Below are 23967 nucleotides of genomic sequence, written 5' to 3'. Positions count from 1 at the left end.
CATTTCGGGAATCATCCGCTCTTCGGTCTCTGGCAGGATGAGGTGATTGCAGTGATGTGGGGTGTGCAGCTGCTCCAGGTGATCATTGAGTGCCGGAATGAAACCCTTAAATTTAACGTTTTCCTTCCACCTATCGTTGTACTCCTCAAAGCATTTCAAGATCATGTCCCTCTTGGCTATGACCATGATTTCCGATCCCTTACTTATCAATGCCCATCCGTGCTCACTGCCATCAAAGATGAGCATTTTCATGATTCCCTTCATTATAGGGTCGTCTTTCTCGATTGTCTTGCCAAGATGGGTCTTGGAGTACAACATGCTCTCCAATTGGATCCAAAAGTACCAGATGAGAGTGAGGTCGTTCCAGCAATGGCTCAGATTTTCTTTGGTGATGATGTTGATGTTGCTCCACAATCGCTCCTTATTCGGGTTTCTTTTTCCCATGTACATCATCTCCAATGGTTTGCCACCTGCTGCCTGTGCCACCACCTCTTTTGCTTTTGTTGTAAATTTTCTTATCCAATATATGTCTTCTCCTCCATATAGGCAAATGTAGCATTCTTCTTTTATCTGTTAATCAATGGAATTCTATAAAAAAAATCCAAGAATTAATTAATGGAATCCAATTGTGAAAGAAAAAGAAGAAGATGCTTGTTATTGGGTTTGGTGTTTACCCACTTGAATAAGTTTTCATCAGCGCCTCGATCCAAGTGTATAAATCCATTTACTACTAAGAGTTGAAGTCCCCAAGTCTCGTTCCTCCACATAGACACCTCCTTCTCTCTAGTGAAAGGTCTAGCCCAAATACCCCATATCCACATCATATAGAGGCCATTGGGGTTCGAAACCCTACCTAGTCGGTTCAAAACCACAAGGATTGGATTTTTGTTAAAGTGCCATATCCCCTTGGTGTAATTAATCACTGCCGGATGGATCAAGGAAGGGTTATGCACTTAGTACCATGGCACCGACATATTTGAATGCAGTTGGTCAAAGTGTCTCTTCCTGGCTTCGGTACATGAAAGAGACTTGTCCACCATGGGGAGCCACACCAGATTTTACCTCCAAACTGTACACCCTTTCGAAACAAGCTGTTTTAGAATCATGAGTTCTTCTTGGGAGATATCCAAGTCCGATATCAGCAATAATACTTGGTTGTCTCTCAATACTTCAACGCCAACCTACTTGTGTCATAAGGCATATATTTAAAGGCAAATCAAACACAAATAGAGAGAGAGAGAGAGAGAGAGAGAGAGAGAGAGAGAGAGAGAGAGAGAGAGAGAGAGAGAACCCTTTTCCCAGTGGAGCAATCAATAAGCGGCATCAAATCATCATTGGCGTAATTAATCAATGCCTTGAGAAGCTTCGTGTTGTCGACCTGGCTCGTTTCAAAGAGTTGCACTAGTGTGTTATAAGCTTCGGCCAATTTCTTCTCATCTGCACCACCGACATGTATCGAAAAATGAGAAATTAAAAGGAACTAGTATCAATTCAATCAACTAAACTTGGTTCCTACTCATTATTCACTCACCAATATATTGATTGCAAAGACAGAGTTGCTTAGTCAGGTTTTCATGTATGGTCTTGACCTTTTGTGCTAAACTTAATAGCTCACCACCTTCAGTGGTCCATGGAATATTAGATCTGTAATTGTAGTAGTCATACTAGGAATTCAAATTCCTTTACTCTTGCCTCAAATCATTTAATAGAAAAAAAATAAAAATAAAAATATAAAGAGCCAAACCTTACAAACAAATGAAGAGGAAGAGACAATGGATAAGGAAGAGAGAGAAAGAGAGAGAGAGAGAGATGAAAAATGACATACTTGTGATCCAGACCAATAAGGCTGATGATCTGGAATGTGCAGGCCACGACACTCCCGATGGTCCAGTAAACAGCAGCAGGGATGAGGGTGGTGGCCACCAACATGGGTGGTTGGTCAGGGGAAATGTAATGAGGCGGCAGTTCATGGAATTTGACAATGCACTTGGTCATATTGAGAATGGCTTCGATAAGGCTCCATAGCGTTATAAACATGGGACTAGGCTTCTCTGATTGCTCAAATATGTTGGGTAATTGCTTCAGTAGTGCTGTGGACTTGGCCAAAGGGTGTGTTTGATTAAGCTCCTCCATAACCAGAACTCTCCATAGGTGACGGCAAAGGCGGCCAAGGCCACTACCACCTTCGCATCCCAAGAGAATTTTGATAGGGACTTGAACAGTGTCATTGTTATTGAGTCCTCATCCCAACCCCCACCCCCACCACCAGAGCACTTGATTGATATCTATCATGGTAAACAACAAAAAGAAAATACATTACTTATGAGTGCCTGTGAACATACATTACTTATGAGTGCTTGTGTGTGAGCATTTTAAATAAGAGTATGCTCTGTCTATCTATCTAACCTTGCAGGAGATCTTGTGTATGGTGTAAGCCAATGCTTCAAGCATGCCTTCGAAGTCAACCTTTTGGATCTTATCATCCAAGCTTTTCATGATTAAAGAAACTTGCAGGTCCTATACGCACACACACACACACACACACACACACACACTTACAAAGTTAATGTATGAATATATATGCATAAGAAAGAATGAGAGAAAAAGCTTAAGAAAAAATATGATAATAGTAGTACGTGAATATTGGTGCATTTGAGAGTGATGGAGTGTTGGAGGATTTCCTCGATGAGTTGGAGATGGGGCTTGAGGTCAATCTTGTGGTAATTGTGATTAGAATGGGTGGCCAGGATCTGTTTCATCATCACATTGTCGTCTGAGGTGGTGAATTGATTGTGTCCCTCACCCTTAGAATCTGCTTCATCATTACTAGCGGTCAGGGTCTTTGAAATTGAAGTGCTTGCCATTATCCTCTCATTATTTTCTTCTTTCTCTTGTTATGTCCAAGTGGAAGAAATATGTAAGGATAAGTTGTTCGGTAGAAAGCACAAGCCAAATATCACAACTTATATAGCCATTAAAAGGAAACATTTTTTTGTGCACCTCGTGGTTGCGTATCTATGGATGCAAGTTTGAAGAAAAACCATACAAAATCCACTTTTTGTTGCTTCTATAAGGGGCAACGCAATGGTCATACAATCCCATTTTTCATTCTCTTTACAAATGTAAATGTTGGTGATCATTGTCTAAGACATTGGTGGGACTTTTTGGTTCCCTATACTACTTCCTTTATGTTATTTTAGTTTTTTTGGATCGACTTTCTGATCTTTTAAATGATCTGATGACACAATTTTTTTTTCTATTAATGATGGATATCCAAGCCTTCGGCCTAATTAGTCCCATAGGCCCATACTGTCCCCACAACTGCATGGACCTAGTCATATCGATCTTGAATGAGAACTTTCATTAAAAGCAATGAAGAGCACTAAACAACCCCGTGTGAGTGGTCCCAAGGAAGTAAGAAGAATCGAACTCAGAACCACATGCTTCCTGAGGTGAAGGTCCCTTGCCAACTTAGCTAGGCCCTTTGGTTATAGATATATTTTTTTTTTGTGTGAATGGAAAATTAATAAAAAGAAAAGTTGAGTACAATACATAGCCCAAAGACAGGACAAAAAAAAAGGGGGGGGAGGGAAGACCGTACAAACAACTAATAAAATTATGATGTATCAAAATCAAGGGTAGGTAAAACAGTTAGTGAAAGGATGTTACATCAAAAGCCATGGTGGGGCGAAACATCGGTCAAAGATTATACATCAAAAAGTCGGCGGTGGGGGAGAAATAAGAAATAAGAGGAAGGTCCCAACTAATAGCAAGATGTTTATTTCTCAATGTTAACGGGTGATATACAGACTTAAAAAGGTTTTTGTGACTTAATGTGATGGGATTAGAACCTTTCTTGGTCTGGTTCTTTAAGATGACATATTTTAGTCTCTAATCATTTGATCGCCTCCTGTGAGGGTTTGATCATACCCTATACCGGGTTTGGGTTGTGACACAAAGGGTGCGAAAAGAATAGGTTGCCTTGCACCCCCTCACATTGGTCGCCCATTGACGCATGCCTGCACCACCAGGTAGCATTCTCTTGCCTTTAAAATTTGTGAATTGAATTCAGATCTTTAATTTGACAAATGGATCCAAATGCGAATATTATCTCGCTTAAAATTTGATCTGTTTACATCCCTACACACAAGCAAAAACAGTTGAAGTGGTTTAGGCACAAAGACCAATTGTGCCCATGAGAGGTCTTCATTTTTTCCAATTGATACAGAGTCTACTTGCCATGAAAAGGAAAACTGAAAAATAAGTAAAGGATCGAATTTTCTGGTTTTAATTGCAAGGCAAGTTTAGCATAGCACATCAATCATCAAAAAACATAAAAAGGCATTTGGATCCTATATAGAATTTGGATTCCATCACACTTTAAATTAGTTTCCTTTGTTGCACTTTGGAATAAAATTAGTTTCTTTTGTTCCACTTTAAAATAAAATAGTTTCCTTGGTTGCACTTTTTCTCCTTTATGAAGTTTGAAGACTCTGTCATCCTTCACCCTTATGCCCTTTCATTTCCTAATAGTTTCACAGCAAATCAGCCAATGATTCTAACTCAAAAAGTACATGATTTCCTAAAGAGTACCTTCTTCAAGCCATCCCTGTAAACAGTGGTGCCAAACAAGTGTAAAGCCTTCATCCACCTTTAGTTATGCCAATCCAAAATCTAAATTAATCAAATGGAAAGGGAATAAAACAAAGGGGAAACACTAAGGCAGCTTTATTGCTGAGAAAGACATACAAGGTATTGCCAATTTTCTGAGAATTTGTTCCAACCTCTATTTTTCTTTAGATTGTGTTAAAAGTGCCAAATTACAAGGTATTGCAAATTTTCTGAGAATTTATTCCAAACCTCTATTTTTCATTGCCATGCTTTTGTGTTTCTTGTTGGAGTCCCACATGGACATTGTGTTTCTTTTTATCTAGGGAGGAATCTCATCTCATGTTTGTATTGCATAGTGTTGTTTCTTTATAAGTCTTGGTTAGAGCTATCCTTGACCCAGCTGGCCCAAGCCCGCCTTGAGCCCAGGTAGGGCTTGGGTTGAGCTTTCCAGCTCACAGGGCAGGCCTAGGTTAGGATTTTTTGCCCAAGGTTAGCTGGTGTGGTTTGTACTTTTTTTTTTTGGACAATTCCTATTAAGGGCCTATGGGCCAACTAGGATGATAGTCCAGAGGCTATCGCATGGCGTCCAAACTCAAGGAATGGTGGAAAGGAGGGGGGGGGGGCACTCGAACACTAGAAGTGCCCGACAGAGGATTACTTCGACAAGTAGTTCCTAACCAATTGTGCTAGGCAACTGTGGTGTGTGATTTGTATTTTGGTGGAACTTTGCTCTGTATGTCTTTCCCTTCCCCTTAATGCTACCTCTATGTCCGCGTTTGGTTATGTCTAATGTTATGATTTGTCAATGTTTGGCACCTTTGATTGTCTGCTAGGCATGATGGAGAGGGCTGGGTATTATGTCGAATCCCATAGCACATGTTGAAAAGAAAAGTTCCGGACTGTTCAATATCCATATGCTTTCGTTGTGTCTAGAAATATACAAGTCTTGATCATCTGCCTGCACATGAATGCCTTTTATGATCCCATATCCGTTATATTGGGGGTTGATCCTACATCGATTTCAAAAAATAATAGATGTGGGTTGATACGGTCTTAGATTCCATCACCTTGTAAGCTAGCTTATAGAATTGAGTTCTTCTAAACTTGTATTAGTGGTATCATGATAGCCATTTCTCGACCCAATCCACACGCGGAAAAGGCAACCTGATGTAGAATAAAACCTTTAGAAAAAGACTACACGCCACCAGGCAGTTGGGATACAAGCATGGTGGAACTTAGATCATTATGAAGGAAGTGAACCTAGCCTAAGAAGTTAAAATAGAGAAGTGTTTTAAGTCAATGGTTGAACACACTTTAGACCCACAGGCCAATGTCAATAGCTCTTAGACTTGAATCATTCAGCAAAAGAAGGCCTACCATAGGCCTAATCGGCAATCACCAATATTTCCGAATCCAGGGAAAAAAAAGAACATATGAATCATTGGAATGTTTCTTAGCTTGGCTGATTCTAGGCTTTTCCAGACCAAAATCTTAGACCCCCTGATTTCTTCTGAACCTCATCTTCTATTCGACACAGTAAATACTAGATTCCGTAGAGACGTTACCTCTGAAATCTTCCACTGATTGTGAAAAAAATAAAAAAATAAAAAAATCTTCTACAGATTAGCATTACGAACGACAACCAAACTTCTGATTCTGACTGAATCCTAATTGATTTCAAAAAAACACACCAATATTAAAATAGGAAATATGAGAATGGTAGGAAGAAGCGACCCGTCCCTAATTTCAAGTTTTTAATTTGTAATCCCAAATATATTATGTTTCTCATATATAAAATGTTATGTTTGTCTTCAATACATTCTAATCTGGTTTGAAACATGACTCGTTTTGACATATTTTGGTGGTGATCTAAATGGGATTTTTTCGGAGATATGTGATAGTATAGTATACCCAATTTGGAGGAGTATATAATGTATTGTCGTCTTGTTGAGCAAGTAGTGAAAATTGGGAGTTTTCGTGTAAGGGTTTATGGGCAAGCTTTCTTGCCACGATTTGAGTGCTCTTAAGAGGAATCTCCATTGTAGTACTCTCATCAATCATAGTGAACCATCTTTTTCTTCACCCGAGGATGTAGCACACCACATCTGGATGTGAACCTCGTTAAATCTCTATATTGTATGAATTTGTGTTTGTTTTTCCTTTTGTATTTGTTGCTGTTTGCTCAGAAAAAAATAAAAAATCTAATCATATTAGTTTTATTAAAATGAAGGGCAAGAGATCGTTGTTTGGTCACATGGCCCCGGCACCAGCAGGGAATCAACGGCAACCCACGCAAGGGCATCAATAGGAATGAGATTTTTTATTTCACAGGAATGTGATGATAATATCATGCACACTTGTCTTTGGGCACAGAAGTGACATGACCAAACAGTTTTCTTTTTCCCTAAAATGAATGTCATTATTACATAATTACAGCACATAGAGAAAGTTTTTATGTGTGGATATGTGAAACGGCTATGAACCCATATTTCTGATGGCATGGCCGGGCTCACAAAAATGCTACAACTGAGGCATGGCCCGGTCCGATCTTGATTGGGTTTTCTCCCATCGTTGAAGCTCTTCACAGTTGGGTTCATTATTGAAATCTTTAGGCTAAGGAAGAATAGGGAAATTCACTTCCTTCAGTTGTTATTTATTTATTTTATTTTGAATCACTTTTTTTTATATGACCAATATTAATGAATTCAAGAAATAATTTGTTACGGTCCCATATTAGTGATGGAGTTAGGAGAGGAGGTAGTGATCCCACATCGGTTTTCAAAAATAATTGATATTGATTAATATGATCTTGGGTCCCCACACTTTGTAAGTTGATTTATGGGATTGAGTTCTTTTAGAATCACACAAAGGCCCGAATGGGCTGCCGTAGACATCAGGTTCAGAACCGTGGTTATATGCATGTTATGGATGAAGATTTTAGAATCTTTTCACACTTTAAATATAGAATTAAAGACATTTGACTATTTCTTTCTGCTCCTGCTTCTGTTCAGCTTGGTTTAATATCCTGGAATCATAATCAAACTGGTCGAAATGTTAACATAAATTTTTTATTTTTAATTTTTCCATCAACCAAATAAAGCTCCATCCATGGTGAATGCAATTGTATATATAACACATTATTAAATGAAACAATTTTACTTTTCTGAACAAGCAAATAAGCAAGTGGAGAAAAAGAGAATAAAAAGGAAAAATACACAGAATATATTTTAAGCTGTATTGTCTTCACTACTATTCCTCCCAAATTCCCTTGTGACTCTAGTTGGAGTAAAACTAGGAAGGTTACACTTCCTCATCCCATACTCTCCTCTCTCTCCACTTAAGGTGGTACCATATTTCTCCCCTCTTATCTATCTTTACTCTCAAACTCCCTCTACCAATTAATAATTGAGTCAAAGAGTGAGTTCCTTTTTTCATAATCAAGATGCCTTCATCTTTCTCCGTCTGAATCTGAAGCTCAATGATAGAAAGGAATCAAGCCTACTTTAGAATGAATTCCAGGCTGCGCCACAATAATCCCTCCATGCCTTCATTGTTGAAGAGAAAAAAGGCCGATCAGGTCTGCAGTTCAGCTCATGTGTCCGTTTATGGTGAGTGACATTAGCCAACCGAATTGTATTGTGTCTTGGTGGGCACAATCTTATTAGATATCTTCATTCAGTGTTAAATTCTCTGCGTTGTCTGAGGTTTTTGTTCTGCGATTGATTTGAACTTCTTACTACTAGTGAATTTGTTTCTATTCATAGGAGAGGCCTCCATTGATTTCTAATGTTTATTCTTTTTGTGCGTTTGATTATTCAAGAAAGAACAAGCAAAAAAGCAGACAAATGGGAGGGAATTTTTGGAGGAATGGCACGGTGTAACAAATAACTTTAATTACAACAACATGCTTTGATATTTGACACTATCTATTGGGGGTGGCTATGGGATGCATCACAAGTGATGAATCAAATCCAATGAGTGTTATTGATGCAATATTGAGTCTACCTATATTGGGTAAGAAACAAATCGTCTGCAATTCCGATCTCGTACAATTTCGTGCAATACCACCTTCAGGGGGTGACACGTGTATTAATACCAATGCAATAGTCCATATCTGATTTAAATGACTCTTCACTGATTTAAGGTTTTATTAGTTGTACCAGATCTGGACCATTGCATTGGTATCAATACACGTGTCACACCCTGAAGGTGGTGTTTCACGGAATTGTATGAGATCGGAATTGCAGACGATTTCAATCCTATTGGGTAACTCAATATATGCTCACCTCTCTTGTGGTAGGTTTCTATATTTTATGTAAGAAAAAAGACTGGGAATGCTAGCGGTTACCTAGGAATAAGGTATGCTAGCATTTCTTGACCATTAGATTAAAAGATCTAAATCTACACCATTGATGAAATATACTATAGAAGTATATACAACCTAAATACCTTACATCTGACATGCAAAAATACAACTGCAAGTTCGGACAAACTCATTCGCTCTCTCTCTCTCTCTCTCTTTCTCTCTCTCTGCCTCCCTCTGTGTGCTTCCAAACATAAAGCCTCTCTTTGCGAAACGGTGTCTCTCTTTACCTCTACTACTGCTATCGATCCGTTGGGAGAAGCTAACGTCTATCTCTGCTACTGTTATCGATCCGTTGGGAGAAGCTACGGCTCTCTCTGCTAAAGTTCCTCTGAGATTGTTTGAGGTTCTCTATTTTCTCTCTCTGCTCTTAAATGTAAAAATGATTTTGGGGTTGAGGAGCAGTAAAGAAAATTTGTCAGTTTTTAGAGTTTAGGAAGGCGTCGTGGCATTTGGAGGAAACAATGCGACGTGTTTCACCATTTTTGACTATGCTAAAACGGTTGGAGAATACGGGAAGAGAACTATTCAAATTTTGGACCAGATAGGATTCTCCTGCCCAACAATTAACAATTAATCCTGTCAGATGCCCCTCCTTATTGTCCATTCAACTCAGAATCCTAGGAGGCCAAATGGGTTTATTAAGAAGGAGACCTCAAGCCAAAGTGGTATATGTATGTTCTGCAGAGGCCTATGTGGTGAGACTTTGATCTGTACACTCTCTTCCCTTATTTTTATATTTTTTGAGTTGTTTCAGAAGTCACCGTGAGTTGCTGACCAATTTGTTGCAGGGGGAGAAGAAGAAGAAAAGAAGAAATGAGGAAGAGGGAGAGAAAGGCGTAAGCAGGGGATGGATCACCGAGAGTTGCAGGCGAGGTTGGCAAAAGGGGGAAGAAGAAGAAAGAAGAAATGAGTAAGAGGGAGAGAGATGCATGAGTCAGATCCCATTTTTCCCCCTTTTTTGATAAGAAATCCCATTTTTTCCGGGAAAGCTGAATCACATCCCTCCTTCTAAGAATACCGCATGTAGTTGAGGGTATACCCTTTTTACTCTTTTAATGTATTTTAGATTAAAATAATAAATTTAAATCTAACGATTTAAATCAATTTGATGTAATCCAACGATCAACAATTGCTAGCATACCTAATTCTTAGGTAACCCGCTAGCATGCCCAACCCTCTCCCTTTATGTAATTGTATTGTGTATTCATATTAGTAGTTGCCTATTGTGGCCAGCCAGCTAGGGCACATCTCTTGTATATATATTCTCTTTATGTAATTCAGAAAATCATATTAGAAGAGAATTTTAGTTACCAGTGACGACTGGGGAGCTTTCATAATGGTTAGATAACTACTACTTTTTTCTTTTTCTTTTTTGGTAGAGTTAGAGAATTACAACCAAGTGATTGAATATAGATATGTCTACAGAAAATATATATATATATATATATGAAATAAAAAATTCAAGAATTAGGGAACAATGAATCCACGAAGAAGAAGAAGGCAAATGTGTGTTTTGATATCAAGATAAAATTAAATTTCTCAAGGTAAAAAGGAGCTAAAGAAGCCTAAAAAAGATATATAACAGGCAGGATTCAGGAAAATATTTTACATTATTTTCTCAACAACTTTGTGTTGGTCATCTTTTACTCTAATTAAAGTCCAAATTGAACAATTGCAAATGGTGACGGAAATTGGAATTCTTTTCCAGGATTTGATATTCCAAAGGAATTTAGAAAATTGGGATAATGATGAACAGTCTCTCTTGAGGATGATATGTGGCCCTTATATCAGCTATATGCTTGACCAGCTAGTGACCTTGAGAACCCTTGAAGAAGAAAGATCTAGCTCATGGTTAATATTAATTAGTTCCCATGGTTTCCATATAACATATGACATTCTCTTTGGGATCACCACTTTCAGCACTGGGAAGGAAAAGGGACTCCCTTAGACCTGATTACCTCATTCATAGGAAGTTTACCATTCATCACACGCCACCCAAATATAGCTTGCCGCAGCTGAAGGTGAGCTTCCCAAATTGTGGAGTACCAAGGCACTTTTGGATTCAGACGACGAATTTCATTCCAGGTAGAGGCTGAAGAAAACACATCAGAAGGCGTGCAGCTCCTCACACATCTATCTTTCACCTCACATTGAGGGAGCTTAATACTCGCTGCAGCTGTGAAGATATTTTGCATGAATAATGAAGAAACCGGAGGAAAACACCATTTGAAGTTTGATATGACATCGCCACTTTGAGGTTAAAATCTGCCAAAAAAATTTCCTCAGAGCTCAACTGCTCCTTAATAGACAAATGATCGAGCCATTTGCTGTCCAAATTTTTTTTTTAAACCTATTGCCAACAATCCATCTCTCTTTGCTTGAAATAAAGTCCCACGTTCTTCTAAGACCAGGCCAAATCGAAGAAGACTTGTACAATTTCTTCAGAACGCCACATACCCCAAGATGACAAGCTTTAAGGAAAACACTCATGCTAGACGATCCATGCTTAATGTTCCACGATTGCTTGGCAAGAAGAGCCAAATTGACATCACGCAGGCGTCTAATGCCTAGACCGCCTTTCTTTTTTGGCTTACAAACATTGTCCCATTTAACAATGATTGCCTTCAAGGTATCCACATCTCTAGTCCAAATAAAGTTCCTCGTCCATTTCATCATCTAAGAAACCATAGAAGAGGGCCACCAGTAAACCACCATATTGTGAATTGGCAAACCCAAAATAACAGATTGGACAAGCTGGATTCTACCCGTCATAGATAGAAGCTTCCTTTTCCATCCTGATAGACGACCTTAATTTTATCCATCACAGAAAGAAGTGACTGTTTTTTAACTCTTCTTTAAAGATTTCAACCCCAAGATACCTAGTCGGGAAGTTGCATATAGGAATTCCCAAGGTATCTGTAGTACACTGCTTTCTAGAAGGATGAACTTTTCCCAAAAAAAGCTTACTCTTCTCAAGATTTATTCTCTGCCTAGAAAAATCTTGGTATCTCTGAAGGAAAACCTTGAAATTTCTGACATACCTGATAGATGCATTCATGAAAATAAATATGTTATCTGCAAACAATAGATGACTAGGGACAACAACACCTCTAGGACCTTGCATAGCTTTTATTTTATTTTCTCAAAGAAGAGTAGAATGGCCCTTGCATAGAACTTCCACTAAGATGAATAAAATTGGGGACATTGGGTCGCCCTGCCTGAGACTCCTCTCCACCCCAAAAAAGCCCACAGACCCTCCATTGAGAAGGATAGAGATTCTATCTTCATCTAGAATCTGATAAGTCCAGGTCACCCATTTTTCCATGAATCCGAATTTTCTAAGAACCTGAAACAAGAAATCCAAGGATATGGTGTCAAATGCTTTCTGAATGTCAATTTTAAACCTCATACCTCCACCACTGGTTGAAGAGTACATCAAGTTGGCCAGCTCTGACGCCATGCTAATATTTGTCTGAATAACCTTCTCTCTTTGAAAAGCCCCCTGTTCATCAAAAATGAGCCTGGGAAGAAGGTGGGATAATCTTGTTGCGATAATTTTAGACAACACATTGCAGAAAAAAATTTCCCATACAAAGAGGGTAGGATTTATCTACAGCCTTAACACCATCAAATTTCAGAATCAGAGCTAGAAAATTATTATTTACCCCCCATGGCATAGTGTTGAACCTGAATAAATCACTGACGACCCTACAAAAATCTTCAGAAATCACGTCCCAGCAGTGCTTAAAAAATGCTCCTAGAAAACCATCAAGCCTTGGAGAACTATCAGGGTCCAAGTCGCAAATTGCCTTCTTTATTTCTACGATGCCTAGAATGTTGTCTAAACTTAGCAAGTCCACTTCATCAATCAAGGATCGAATACAATCAAGAAGCTCTATGTGCGACTCCAGGGGAGGGGCTTTATGGAAGGCTTCAAAGTAGCTTACCATGTGATCAGCGATAGCATTTTGCTCAGTGAGGTAGTATCCGTCAGGCTTTTTTAATTTTCGAATTGTGTTTTTGAGCCTGCGAATTTCTTGTGTACATATGAAAGAACTTTGAATCTTTATCACCTTGCTTAATCCATCTGAGGCGAGATTTTTCAGCCCCAAAGTTTTTCATGATCTTTTAGAGCTTTGACATAAGCTGTCTTAGCATCTGCTTCCTTGTTGAAAAGATCAACATCAATGCCTTGGACATCAATCAGAGCTTGAACCTCAGCCAAGTTATCTTTTGCTTTAATTAAAGCTAGCTCAAAATTTGGGAAAGATACCCTTGACCAAGCCCTGATAAGAAGCTTAAGACACTTTAATTTGGTTGCCAGAATAGAGCTAGGATATCCAAAGACTCGTTGAGACCATGAATCCTTGACTAGCTGCAAAAAAGAATCCTCTTCCATCCAAAATTTATGAAGTCTAAAAGGGAAATTTCTAGGCTTTGGTACAGATTCAGATGCAACAAATAGGGAGGTATGATCTGAGCCCGCATTAGTAAGAACTCTTTGCACAATGTCAGGAAACATCAATAACCAAGCATCATTAAAAAAACTTCTATCAAGGACTACAAAAACATTACCTTGCTTTCTATTGTTAGTCCATGTAAATTTGCGACCCTAAGACGGAAGTTGAACCATAGAGCAAGAATCCACCAGAGCCTGGAATTCAGCTGTTGAGCCCATACTAAAAGCACCTGGACCTCTTTTTTCATGGGAAGCCAGGGTAGCATTGAAGTCCCCAATCAAGAGGCATGGTTGTGCCAAGGCTAAATAGCAGCCAACTCAAGCCAAAGATTCTTTCGACCAGCTCTAAAACAACTTGCATGGACAAACGAGACCGTCACCCTATGCTGAAGCCAAACCATTTCCAATGAGATTTACTGATCCGATGAGGAAAGTACAATTGGTTTATTCAAACCACGCTTCCATATGACCCATAAGTTTGGGACTTTATCCAGTCAATGATTGTGTACCAAATCCATCTCATAACCCAGCCTATTAAAATATAACTTAGGAAAACATGAGGTCTCCACCTTGGGCCCAGCCAAACAAATAGCATTGGAAGGTTCTCTTTCACTATAATAGACAAAGCTGTGCGAGACATACCTTTCTTAAATCCTCACATTCCAAAAGAGGTCTCGAATAACATTATAGTCGAGAAGAGGCAATTCGATCAGACTTTTTGGTTTGATCCGCAAGGACCTGATGCTTCCCTTTCCCATGCCTAACAGTGGCTTGCTCAGCAGCTTCCATTAATCGGGCAGCTTCGTCCACCCTTGCAATCTCATGATGAACAACTAGGTTCCATCACGAATTACACAGGGAGAAATAGATGACACATCATGCTCTTCATTCTCAAACAAGATAGGAGAGACGAGATTGGACAAGCCGCAATCGCCACGGACACTTATGGCTACCATACTACTCCCCAGCTTTGCTACCTCTTGAGCAGAATCGACCACAATGTTCACTTCACAAGAACCATTCTCAGAAGAGGAATTCCCAACACCTGAACCACCATGGGCAGGCCCATTCAAACATAATGCTCCATGTGATGGATCCACTCCAACAGAATTATTCACACCACGTGAAAGCTGAGAGTTCAAGCTTTCATGAGTTAGCTACACGTTACCCACCCCCAGCGTATCACTCCCTAACAGCAATAAGATTTCAGTGTTTCCTAAATTAGTTCCGCTAGGAACAGAAACCGAATCAGCTATATGCTTGACCAGTTAATGACCTTCAGAACCCTTGAAGAAGAAAGATCTAGCTCATGGTTAATATTAATTAGTTCCCATGGTTTCCATAAAACATATGACATTCTCTTAGGGATCATATTGGTTTATTTATTTATTTATTTTTATTTTTTATAAGAATCAGCAATTTTTTTTTATTAATGAATAAAAAGAGATTATAGAAGGAAGAATGAGAGCAAAACCATTGAATTACAACTCCACCTTCAGTATGACCATAAGCAGAGAAGCAACCCAAGCCAAAAAAAAGAAGAAAAAAACATATTTATATAAATCTACATTTAGGTTTCATTTGATCAAAATCCCAATTGAAATCTTAAAGAACGAATACAAGGGAATTAGCCTAAGTGAAGTATATTGTTGTTGCTGCCGCATGCATTTTAGCATCATAAAGGTGAAACGTTGGGTTCTTGTATTTTTTTTTTTTTTTTAGGAAGGGCCAACAACACCTATCGAGGATATAAGCTGGGAGCCCAATTTCTCTGCCTAGCTGCATCGGGAACAGTGAGTAGCTAGTGGTTGGTAGCACCCAGGCACACACCCCGTGCATATATTCCAGAGTGTCTTACTGATTTTCTTCATTAAATTTCCAATCAAAGATTTTAAGCTCTTCCATCCTCTCTTTGTTGAAGATCTTCACGGTTTCATACTCCATGGTGACTCAATGAAAACTTTTTTTTTGGGCCAAGAATTAGGAAGTAGACTTTATTAATATGGAGAAAGAATATAAAATATAATAAAAATTATTGAGTGTTGGACTACTAATTCACCTTTGACATAGCCATCAGTAGATAAGCAATCCAAGCAATCATACAATCAGAATTCAATAAAACTTATAATTCAATCTTAAACTATTAATACACTTTCAACATGGTCATCAACAGAGAAGTAATCCAAATAAAACTGCAATCATATTTTGAAAATCTGTATCTAGCCTCAATTGAGCATCCTAAGTTATATATAGACCAAGAATAAAATGGAGAAATACCCTTCCTTTACTACATTATATTTTATTCTATTTTGTGCTTCCCAATCTGCGTTGCAGTGATGCAGTGGAACCAACATTAACAAATTCATTAAATATTTTGTGTGTAATTCGTTCAGAAAAAATTTAAACTGAATAAAAATTTGAAACAAAATAATAGTGAATGTTAAACGAGTCCAAGAATAGTTTGTGGAAAAAATAAAAGATCAAAAACTCAGGCTCCGTTTGGTATCGTTAAAAAAAAACGTTTCTGCTTTTAAGCGGAATAAAGTGTTTGGTAACCTTTTGATGTGTTTCAGTTTTTTTAGAACAAAAATTGGAAAAAAAAAAAAAAACAATTTGGAGAACAAAAGACAGAATGACAATTTGTCGTTCCGTTCGTGTAGTTTCGTTCCAAAATTGTAAAAAATGAACAATTTTTGAAATTCGTTCCCGATAAAATACCACTCCGCCATAGTTCACCTTTCTTTCACACCCTTTCACCTTTGCACACACAGAGGAGAAGAAGAAGAACGCTCGACCTTGAATCCTCGACACAGCAGGTAACATCTTCTCTTTCTTCTTCTTCTTTGTTCTTCATCTGCATTCTCTTTCACCTTTTTTTCTTGTTTTCTCCACTAATTTTTTTTTTTTTCCTTCTTCCTCTTCTTTGTTCTTCATCTTCATTCTCACTAAAGAAATCCTTCTCTATTTCCCACAGAAGAGCTAATCCTCAGTCAGCTACCATCACTCGTCAGCGATCTTCACCTCGGATTCAGGTATTTATTCTCAGTTTAACACATTATTAAAATGAAACAATTTTACTTTTCTGAACAAGCAAATAAGCAAGTGGAGAACAAGAGAACGGAAAAGGAAAAATACACAGAATTTATTTTAAGCTGTATTGTCTTCACTACTATTCCGCCCAAATTCCCTTGTGACTCTAGTTGGAGGAAATTTAGGAAGGTTACACTTCCTCATCCCAAAGTTCCTCCAATGATTTGGTGAAACAAAAGTCTCTGCTGAAAACCCCTTTTTTTTTTTTTTTTTTTTTGTGGAATCTGGCTAATCATAGCCAGTTCTTCTTGGGTAAGTTCCCAATCAAAGATTTGGAGGTTTTCTTTCATTTTCTCCTTGTTGAAGCTCTTCACAATTGGACTTAATCCTTTCTGATATACCCATCTCAGTTATATCTTATTCAAGAACTATTGAAGCCTCCTCATTCCTTTTAATACCTGTGCAATAGTTTTCCCCTTGGCCATGGCAATATCTTTGAAAATTGGATTCTCCAAAACCAAATTTGTGCCCCATGTAGTTCCATTTTCTCCCAGAGGCGACGACGCGCTGAAATGGATCCCTTTCTCATTACAGAATCCCTCAGCTTCCTCTGCTGCCATGTAACACTCATTTCCACCTAAATCAATATTTAGGTTAATTTCTTCCTCGATTCAAAACTCACTGCACCGATTTTGTTTAACTCAGATTCGCTACACACCAAGTTAGTCTCATGTTTGATTAACCAAGTCGGCTCAGCTCGATCAATGAACGTGTCAAGGTCAAGAACGGCCCATTTATAATTGATTGTTCTCAGTGCAAGGGGCAAGCCCAACTGTTGATCGATTCACCTGATGACCATTTACAAGCCCGATTCAGCTTGACCTACTAGTCTAACCATTTGTAAGCTATATATTAATATTTTAATCAATTATTAAATGTGATTATTTGTAAATTCTCCTAAATTACTGTTGATTTAAACCATTGATGGGTGGGTTAATCTGTTTGTCCCTTTGACCATTAAAATTGATTGTTGTAACCAATTTTATTTATTTTTTCCTTTTTTATCCTTTAATTATATATATCTTTCTCTCTTTAAGTGAACCTTTTTTCCTACTTTCACTGTTCCTCTCTCTCGCCAGCTCTTTTCCATGTTCCCCTCCTTGGCTACAAGTCTGCTATCAAAAGATAAGATTCCTCCACCCATCCCTTCCCCTGTCCCTACAGTACAAGAGAAAAGCAAGCTTCATACCATAAAACAAAGGAAAGAAAAGAAAAGAGAAAGTGAAAGTGAAAGTGAAAGTGAGTGAATCATACAGGCGAAGGAATCCGAGAAGAGTGGGGTCAAGACTCTGGACTGGACTCTTTCTTGAGGATTGACTATGGAAGGATTATAGACTTAAGAATTGTACAACTTTAATGCTCTCAACATAGGAAAGACAGAGAGTAGTGTTAAGTTCTTAGAAGGGTGGGTGTGGTCGGCATGGATCGAGAGGAATGGAAGTAGTGGAAGGAGAGAGGAAGTCGTGAGAGGTGAGAGAATAAAGGAGATATTGAGCTCTAGTCCAAGAAATTACATTAGTAGACATGTGTTAGATCAAACACCAAGAAATACGAAAAATAAAGAGACAATAGATCTGCACGATATAGAGATTTAACGAGGTTCATACACCAGGGTGATGTGCTACGTCTTCGGGCAAAGAAGAAGATGTTTTACTATGCAGAAGAGAAATTATACCCAAACAGCGACAAGAAAACTCGCCCTGAAATCGTAGCTCGAAAAACCCCCGAAATCGTAGCTCGAAAAACCCCCAAAATAAAATGACTTTCTCAATAAGCAACAATATATTATATATACTCCAAGTTGCGGGTTGACCCATCGGGTCGCGGTCGATCCGGTTGAATCATATAGCAGGGGCGAGCCCCCGCACCCCCATACAAGATCAGTGATGAGCTCCGGGCTTGGGCCTATCGGCACAACCCCTCTGCTTCCATCACAGATCTCAAAAAACTTCCTATTCGGGAAGCCACCAAAATATGTCGGAGTGGGTCAATCTTCAAAATGAGTCAAGAATTTGAATCAAACTTAACAACATGTATTGTATCAACACATGTTATATGGAGGGTAAAAATGTGTGGTTTGCACTTTTTGCACTGAACCCTTTGATACATGTATATGGGCAAGAAAAAAATTTTTGCTGCTGTAATCCTATGGTAACAGCCAAGGGAATGGAATCCTAGGGGGCAGGTTTGAAAATACCTACCTAGGGTGTATTTTTCGACCCTTACCCCTGAGATTCCACTCCCTTAGCTGGTACCAGGGGTGGCAAGTACTTGACTGCAACCCAGGCAGCAACCAAGTTTCGTTCTTATGGGAAAGAGAATGTTGTCCGCTGGTCCAAGTACATGCCAACAAGTGTAAGCATGTTCAGCGTAAGGGCAGCACGGTCTTTCCACTTTGCTATGTCTAGTCATGTACCTGTGCCAACAAGCATGGTTCTTTTCTCCTAAATATATTAAGTCTTCTAAATTCCAAGACAAATTCTAAGTAAAAAGTAAAGAATAAGATGAAAAGTAGAAGATAAATGATGCATCAGCTCATTCCAATTAGAAGAAGTCTGATTAATGTCCGAGACGTGACCTAGTCCGATTGAGTCAGACCGATCCACACCCCTAATTACAGCAAACAAAGCATATTTTCATGTATCGATATCATATTAACTGTATCGATTGACAATTACTCATACAGGCCACCATCGACATCAATGCTACACTGGTATGGTATCCGTAAAATATCTATGAACCCTAAATTTTATATTTTTATATTAAAAAATGAACTTTTAATCCTATATCGAACCATTACAGATTGATATTGGTGATACGTATCGATATCATGCATAATTGGTATGGATGGTGACCGATGCCGATGTTGTAAACTAAAACGATGACATAAAAGGGTTTACTGACACAACATTCATGCTATAGGGTATAGTAGTAATCAAATCTTAGTAGTAAATTGGGGCACAATGATGGTGAGAGAGAGAGCCGCAACTAATCCTTGCAGCAGTTGTACATGACAGACATGGACATAGACACAGACTTCTCCATAGGGTGGCCACACTCAGTACAAACTAGCATCTCGGGAATCATCCGCTTTTCGGTCTCTGGCAGGATGAGGCGATTGCAGTGATTTGGGGTGTGCAGCTGCTCCAGGTGATCATTGAGTGCCGTAATGAAACCCTTAACTTCAACGTTTTCCTTCCACCTATCATTGTACTCCTCGAAGCATTTCAAGATAATGTCCCCCTTGGTTAGGACCATGATTTCCGATCCCTTACTTATCAATGCCCATCCATGGTCGCTACCATCAAAGATGAGAATTTTCATGATCCCCTTCATTATAGGGTCGTCTTCGTCGATTGTCTTGCCAAGATGGGTCTTGGAGTACAACATGCTCTCCAATCGGATCCAGAAGTACCAGATGAGTGTGAGGTCTTTCCAACAATAGCTCAGATTTTCTTTTGTGATGATGTCGATGTTGCTCCTCAATCGCTCCATATTCGGGTTTCTCTTCCCCATGTACATCATCTTGAATGAGCTACCACCTGTTGCCTGTGCCGCCACGTCTGTTGTTGTTCGTGTGCTTGGGAGTTTCCTTATCCAATCTTTGTCTTCTTTCATTATCAATTTCCTTATCAAATCTAACTCTTCTTCTTCACGTGCCGCCACCTCTCTTGCTTTCATTGGGACTTTCCTTATCCAATCTATGTCTTCTCCTCCATGTGCACCACCTCTGTTGCTGTTCTTGTGAATTTCCTGATCCAGTCTATGTCTTCTCCTCCATACAGGCAAATCAATTGATTTTGCTCTATCTGTTACGTACAATAAGAATCAATGGAATTCTATAAAAAATAAAATAAAATAAAATAAAAAAAGAAAATCAATGCAACCCAATTGTGTAAGAAAAAACAAAAGAAGATGCTTGTTATTAGGTCTGGTGTTTACCCAATGGAGTAAGTTTTTATCAGCGCCTCCAGGCAAGTATTCAAATCCCGTTTGTAACAAGAGCTGAAGCCCCCAAGTCTCGTTCCACCACAACTCCTCCTCCTTCTCTCTGGTGAAAGGTCTGGCCCATTTTCCCCAGATCCACGTCGTATGAAGGCTGTTGGGGTTCGAAACGTTGCCACGTTCGTCCAAAACCACAAGGATAGGCTTTTTGTCAAAGTTCCATATTTCCTTGGTGTACTTGATCACCGCCGGATGGATCAAGGAAGGGTTGTGCACCGAGTACACGTTATCCACCAATATATTTGAAAGTAGTTGGCCAAAGTGTCTCTTCCTGGCTTTGGTCCATTGGAGGGACTTGTCCACTACGGGGAGCCACACCACTTTGTAAGAAAGAGATCGTAAAAACTGCCACCTTAGCCTTTGATTTAGGATTTGTGTCAGAATCACGATTTCCTCTTGGGAGATGTCCAAGTCCGAGATCAGCAGTAATACAGATTTGCGACTTAGTTCTTCAATGCCAACCTAGTTGTATCACAATGCGTATATTTAAATGCAAAACAAGCACACACACACACACACAACACAGAGAGAGAGAGAGAGAGAGAGAGAGAGAGAGAGCAAAAACCCTTTTCCTAGTTTTACAATGAAGAAGCGGCTGCAAATCATCATTGGAGTATTTAATCAATGCCTTGAGAATCTTCATGTTGTCAACATGGGTCGTCTCAAATAGTTGCACTAGTGTGTTATAAGCTTCGATCTGTTTCTTCACATCTGCACCACCACAAAGGTATTGAAACATGAAAAATTAGAGGAAGCTAGCATCAAATTTCAATCAACTGATCTTGGCAATTCCTACTCATTATTCACTCACCAATATGCTGATTGCAAAGATTGAGTTGCTTAATCAGATTTTCATGTATGTTGTTGACCTTTTGTGCTAAGCTAGACAACTTTTCCGCTTTAGTGGTCAATGGAATAGATCTGTAATTATAGTAGTCATAGAAGAGATTCAAATTCATATACTCATGCCACAAATAATTTAATAGAAAAAAAAAAGCGCTAAAACTTACAAAAAAATTAAGGGGAATAGACAATGGAAAAGGAAATGAGGGAGATATGAACATGACATACTTGTGTTCCAAACCAATAAGGCTGATGATCTGGGATGCACAGGCGACGACACTCCTGATGGTCCAATAAACAGCAGTAGGGATGAGGGTGGTGGCCACTGACATGGGTGGTTGGTCAGGGGAGATGTACTTAGGTGGCAGCTCATGGAATTGGACGATGCACTTGGTCACATCGAGCATGGCTTTGATAAGTCTCCATAGCACTTCAAACGTGGGCCTCAATTTCTCTGATTGTTCAAATATGTTAGGTAATTGCTTTAGTAGAGCTATGGACTTGGCCAAAGGGTGTGTTCGGTAGAATTCCTCCACTAGCCAGAACTCCCCATAGGTGATGGCGAAGGCGGCTAATGCCACCACCACCTTCGCATCCCAGGAGAAATTTGATAGAGACTTTAAAAGTGCCATTGTTATCGAGCGCCCATTCCAATTCCCATCCCCACTCGAAAAGCACTTGCAAGATATCTGTCAGGGTAAACAAGGAAAAGAACATGTACTACAATTTCAATGAGACCTGTGAGTGCTTGCATGTGAAGGTTTTATATAATAGTAATGTGCCCTATCTATCTTTCTATCTAACCTCGCAAGAGATCTTGTGTAGAGTGTAAGCCAGTGCTTCAAGCATGCCTAAGAAGTCGACCTTTTGGGACTTTTCATTCAAGCTTTCCATGAGTGAAGAAACTTGTAGGTCCTATACACATATATTTTTTAATCATACAAATGTAAAATCATAAGAAATAATGAAAAAATAAGACTAAGAAAAAAAATATGAAAATAGTAATACATGAATATTGGTGCGTTGGAGGGTGGTGGAGTGCCGGAGAATTTCCTCGATGAGTTGGAGATGGGGTGTAAGGTCAACCTTGTGGAAATTTTGTTTAGCATGGGTGGCCAAGATCTGATTCATCGTCACATTGTCTTCTGAGGTGATGAGTTGATTGTGTCCCTCACCCTCAAGATCTACTTCATCATACATGATGTTCGAAATTTGCTCACCCACTGGATCTGCTCCATCATTACTAGTGGCTACGGTGTTTGAAATGGGAGTGCTTGCCATCTTCCTCAGCTTGTTTTCTTCTTTCTCTTTGTGTATCCAAGTGGAGGAAAAATATGAGGAAAAGTTTTTCAGTACAAAGCTCAAATCAAGTGTCATAACTTATATAGCCATTAAAATTAGTTTCTTATGTTCCACTTTAGAATAAAATTAGTTTCCTTGGTTGCACTTTTCCTCCTTTATGAAGTTTGAAGACTCTTGTCCTTCTCCCTTATGTTCTTTCCTATCCTAATAGTTTAACAGCAAATCAACAAGTGATTCTAACTCAAAAAGTCCATGATTTCCTGAATAGTACCTTCTTTAAGCCATCCCTCTAAACTGTTCTGTCAAACAATTGTAAAACCATCATGCACCACCTTTAATTATGCCAATCCAAAGTCTGAAATAATCAAATGGAAAGGGAACAAAACATAGGCTAAATGGTAAGGTAGCTTTATTGTTGAGGAAGATAAATTATTGAAGATGTTAAAGTGCCAGAATACAAGGTATTGCAAATTTTTCTGAGAATTTGTTCCAACATCTATTTTTCATTGCCATGCTTCTCTGTTTCTTGTTGCAGTCCCTCACAAACATTGTATTTTGTCTATTGTTTACCTAAATGTGTAAGAAAAAGAAGAAGATATATGCTTGTTATTGGGTCTACTATTTACCCAATTGAGTAAGTTTTCATCCACACATTTATCCAAGTATATAAATCCCTTTTCTACTAAGAGTTGTAGTACCCAATCTCTTCTCCACATTTTATACTCCTCCTCTCTAGTGAAAGGTATGGCCCACCATCCCCAAATCCACATCATATGGAGGCAGTTGGGGTTTCAAACCTTGCCATGTGGGTACAAACCAGAAGGATTGGCTGGGTAGAGTCATTCTTGTAAAACATATGGGTTTTGTTCCTACAAAATTCTTATAATGCACCGGCTTAAGAATGTATTTGCGACTTTGAGGATTCATAAAATTGCACCAAATACATATATGCAGAAATAGGGGATGATTAAAAATTGAAAAGTGTATTTTTGTAGAGCTTTCCTCGCAGGTGGTAGGTCATCTCGTGTGGTTGTTTTGAAAGATGATACTGGTGTTGTGTTGATTCTTTGCTGAGTACATTTTATGGTTAGTATCAATTGTTCAACAAGATACTAAGATATTTCATGTGTTTAGATAAACTTGCAAAGCATGCGGCAACTACAAGAACCATAACTTCCAGGACTAAGTCTCCTCTTTTTATAGCTTATGATTTAAATTGAGACTTTTAGAAAAGACCAAGATATAAATTTATGTAATCTTCTTTTGGTTGTCTTGTTATTTCTGCTGATGG

The 23967-nt window shown here is 38.8% G+C and overlaps 2 protein-coding genes and 2 long non-coding RNA genes across 4 annotated transcripts; 2 read left to right on the top strand and 2 right to left on the bottom strand.

Moving 5' to 3' along the window:
- Positions 1-581: 581 nt before the first annotated feature.
- Positions 582-2244, bottom strand: LOC122084671 (protein SIEVE ELEMENT OCCLUSION B-like). Its single transcript, XM_042653138.1, has 4 exons — positions 1826-2244; positions 1532-1644; positions 1292-1437; positions 582-1181 (listed from the first exon to the last, which is right to left on the bottom strand). The coding sequence occupies exons 1-4, from the start codon at positions 2131-2133 to the stop codon at positions 1059-1061; spliced, it is 690 nt and encodes a 229-aa protein (XP_042509072.1). The 5' UTR covers positions 2134-2244; the 3' UTR covers positions 582-1058.
- Positions 2245-9084: 6840 nt separating this feature from the next.
- Positions 9085-9884, top strand: LOC122091420. The gene is made up of 2 exons (XR_006143931.1): positions 9085-9672; positions 9766-9884. It is a non-coding gene; the product is annotated as an uncharacterized LOC122091420 (long non-coding RNA).
- A 6205-nt stretch (positions 9885-16089) lies between these two features.
- On the top strand, positions 16090-18084 carry LOC122080317. The gene is made up of 3 exons (XR_006140670.1): positions 16090-16252; positions 16411-16468; positions 17172-18084. It is a non-coding gene; the product is annotated as an uncharacterized LOC122080317 (long non-coding RNA).
- A 2898-nt stretch (positions 18085-20982) lies between these two features.
- Positions 20983-22655, bottom strand: LOC122066608 (protein SIEVE ELEMENT OCCLUSION B-like). Its single transcript, XM_042630467.1, has 6 exons — positions 22383-22655; positions 22179-22289; positions 21603-22063; positions 21343-21452; positions 21114-21242; positions 20983-20993 (listed from the first exon to the last, which is right to left on the bottom strand). The coding sequence occupies exons 1-6, from the start codon at positions 22653-22655 to the stop codon at positions 20983-20985; spliced, it is 1095 nt and encodes a 364-aa protein (XP_042486401.1).
- Positions 22656-23967: the final 1312 nt, after the last annotated feature.

Source organism: Macadamia integrifolia, chromosome 1, assembly GCF_013358625.1.
Source record: "Macadamia integrifolia cultivar HAES 741 chromosome 1, SCU_Mint_v3, whole genome shotgun sequence".
Lineage (NCBI taxonomy): Eukaryota > Viridiplantae > Streptophyta > Magnoliopsida > Proteales > Proteaceae > Macadamia > Macadamia integrifolia.
This window is presented reverse-complemented; position numbering and strand designations above follow the sequence as displayed.

Excerpts from the sequence above, each read along its gene's own strand:
- LOC122084671 (XM_042653138.1), bottom strand. The coding sequence starts at position 2,133 with ATGGAGGAGCTTAATCAAACACACCCTTTGGCCAAGTCCACAGCACTA. Across the intron at positions 1,645-1,825 it reads CTTATTGGTCTGGATCACAA|ATCTAATATTCCATGGACCA; the intron begins GTATGTCATTTT and ends CTACAATTACAG. Across the intron at positions 1,438-1,531 it reads TCTTTGCAATCAATATATTG|ATGAGAAGAAATTGGCCGAA; the intron begins GTGAGTGAATAA and ends TCGGTGGTGCAG.
- LOC122066608 (XM_042630467.1), bottom strand. The coding sequence starts at position 22,655 with ATGGCAAGCACTCCCATTTCAAACACCGTAGCCACTAGTAATGATGGA. Across the intron at positions 21,453-21,602 it reads CTTATTGGTTTGGAACACAA|ATCTATTCCATTGACCACTA; the intron begins GTATGTCATGTT and ends CTATAATTACAG. Across the intron at positions 21,243-21,342 it reads TCTTTGCAATCAGCATATTG|ATGTGAAGAAACAGATCGAA; the intron begins GTGAGTGAATAA and ends GTGGTGGTGCAG.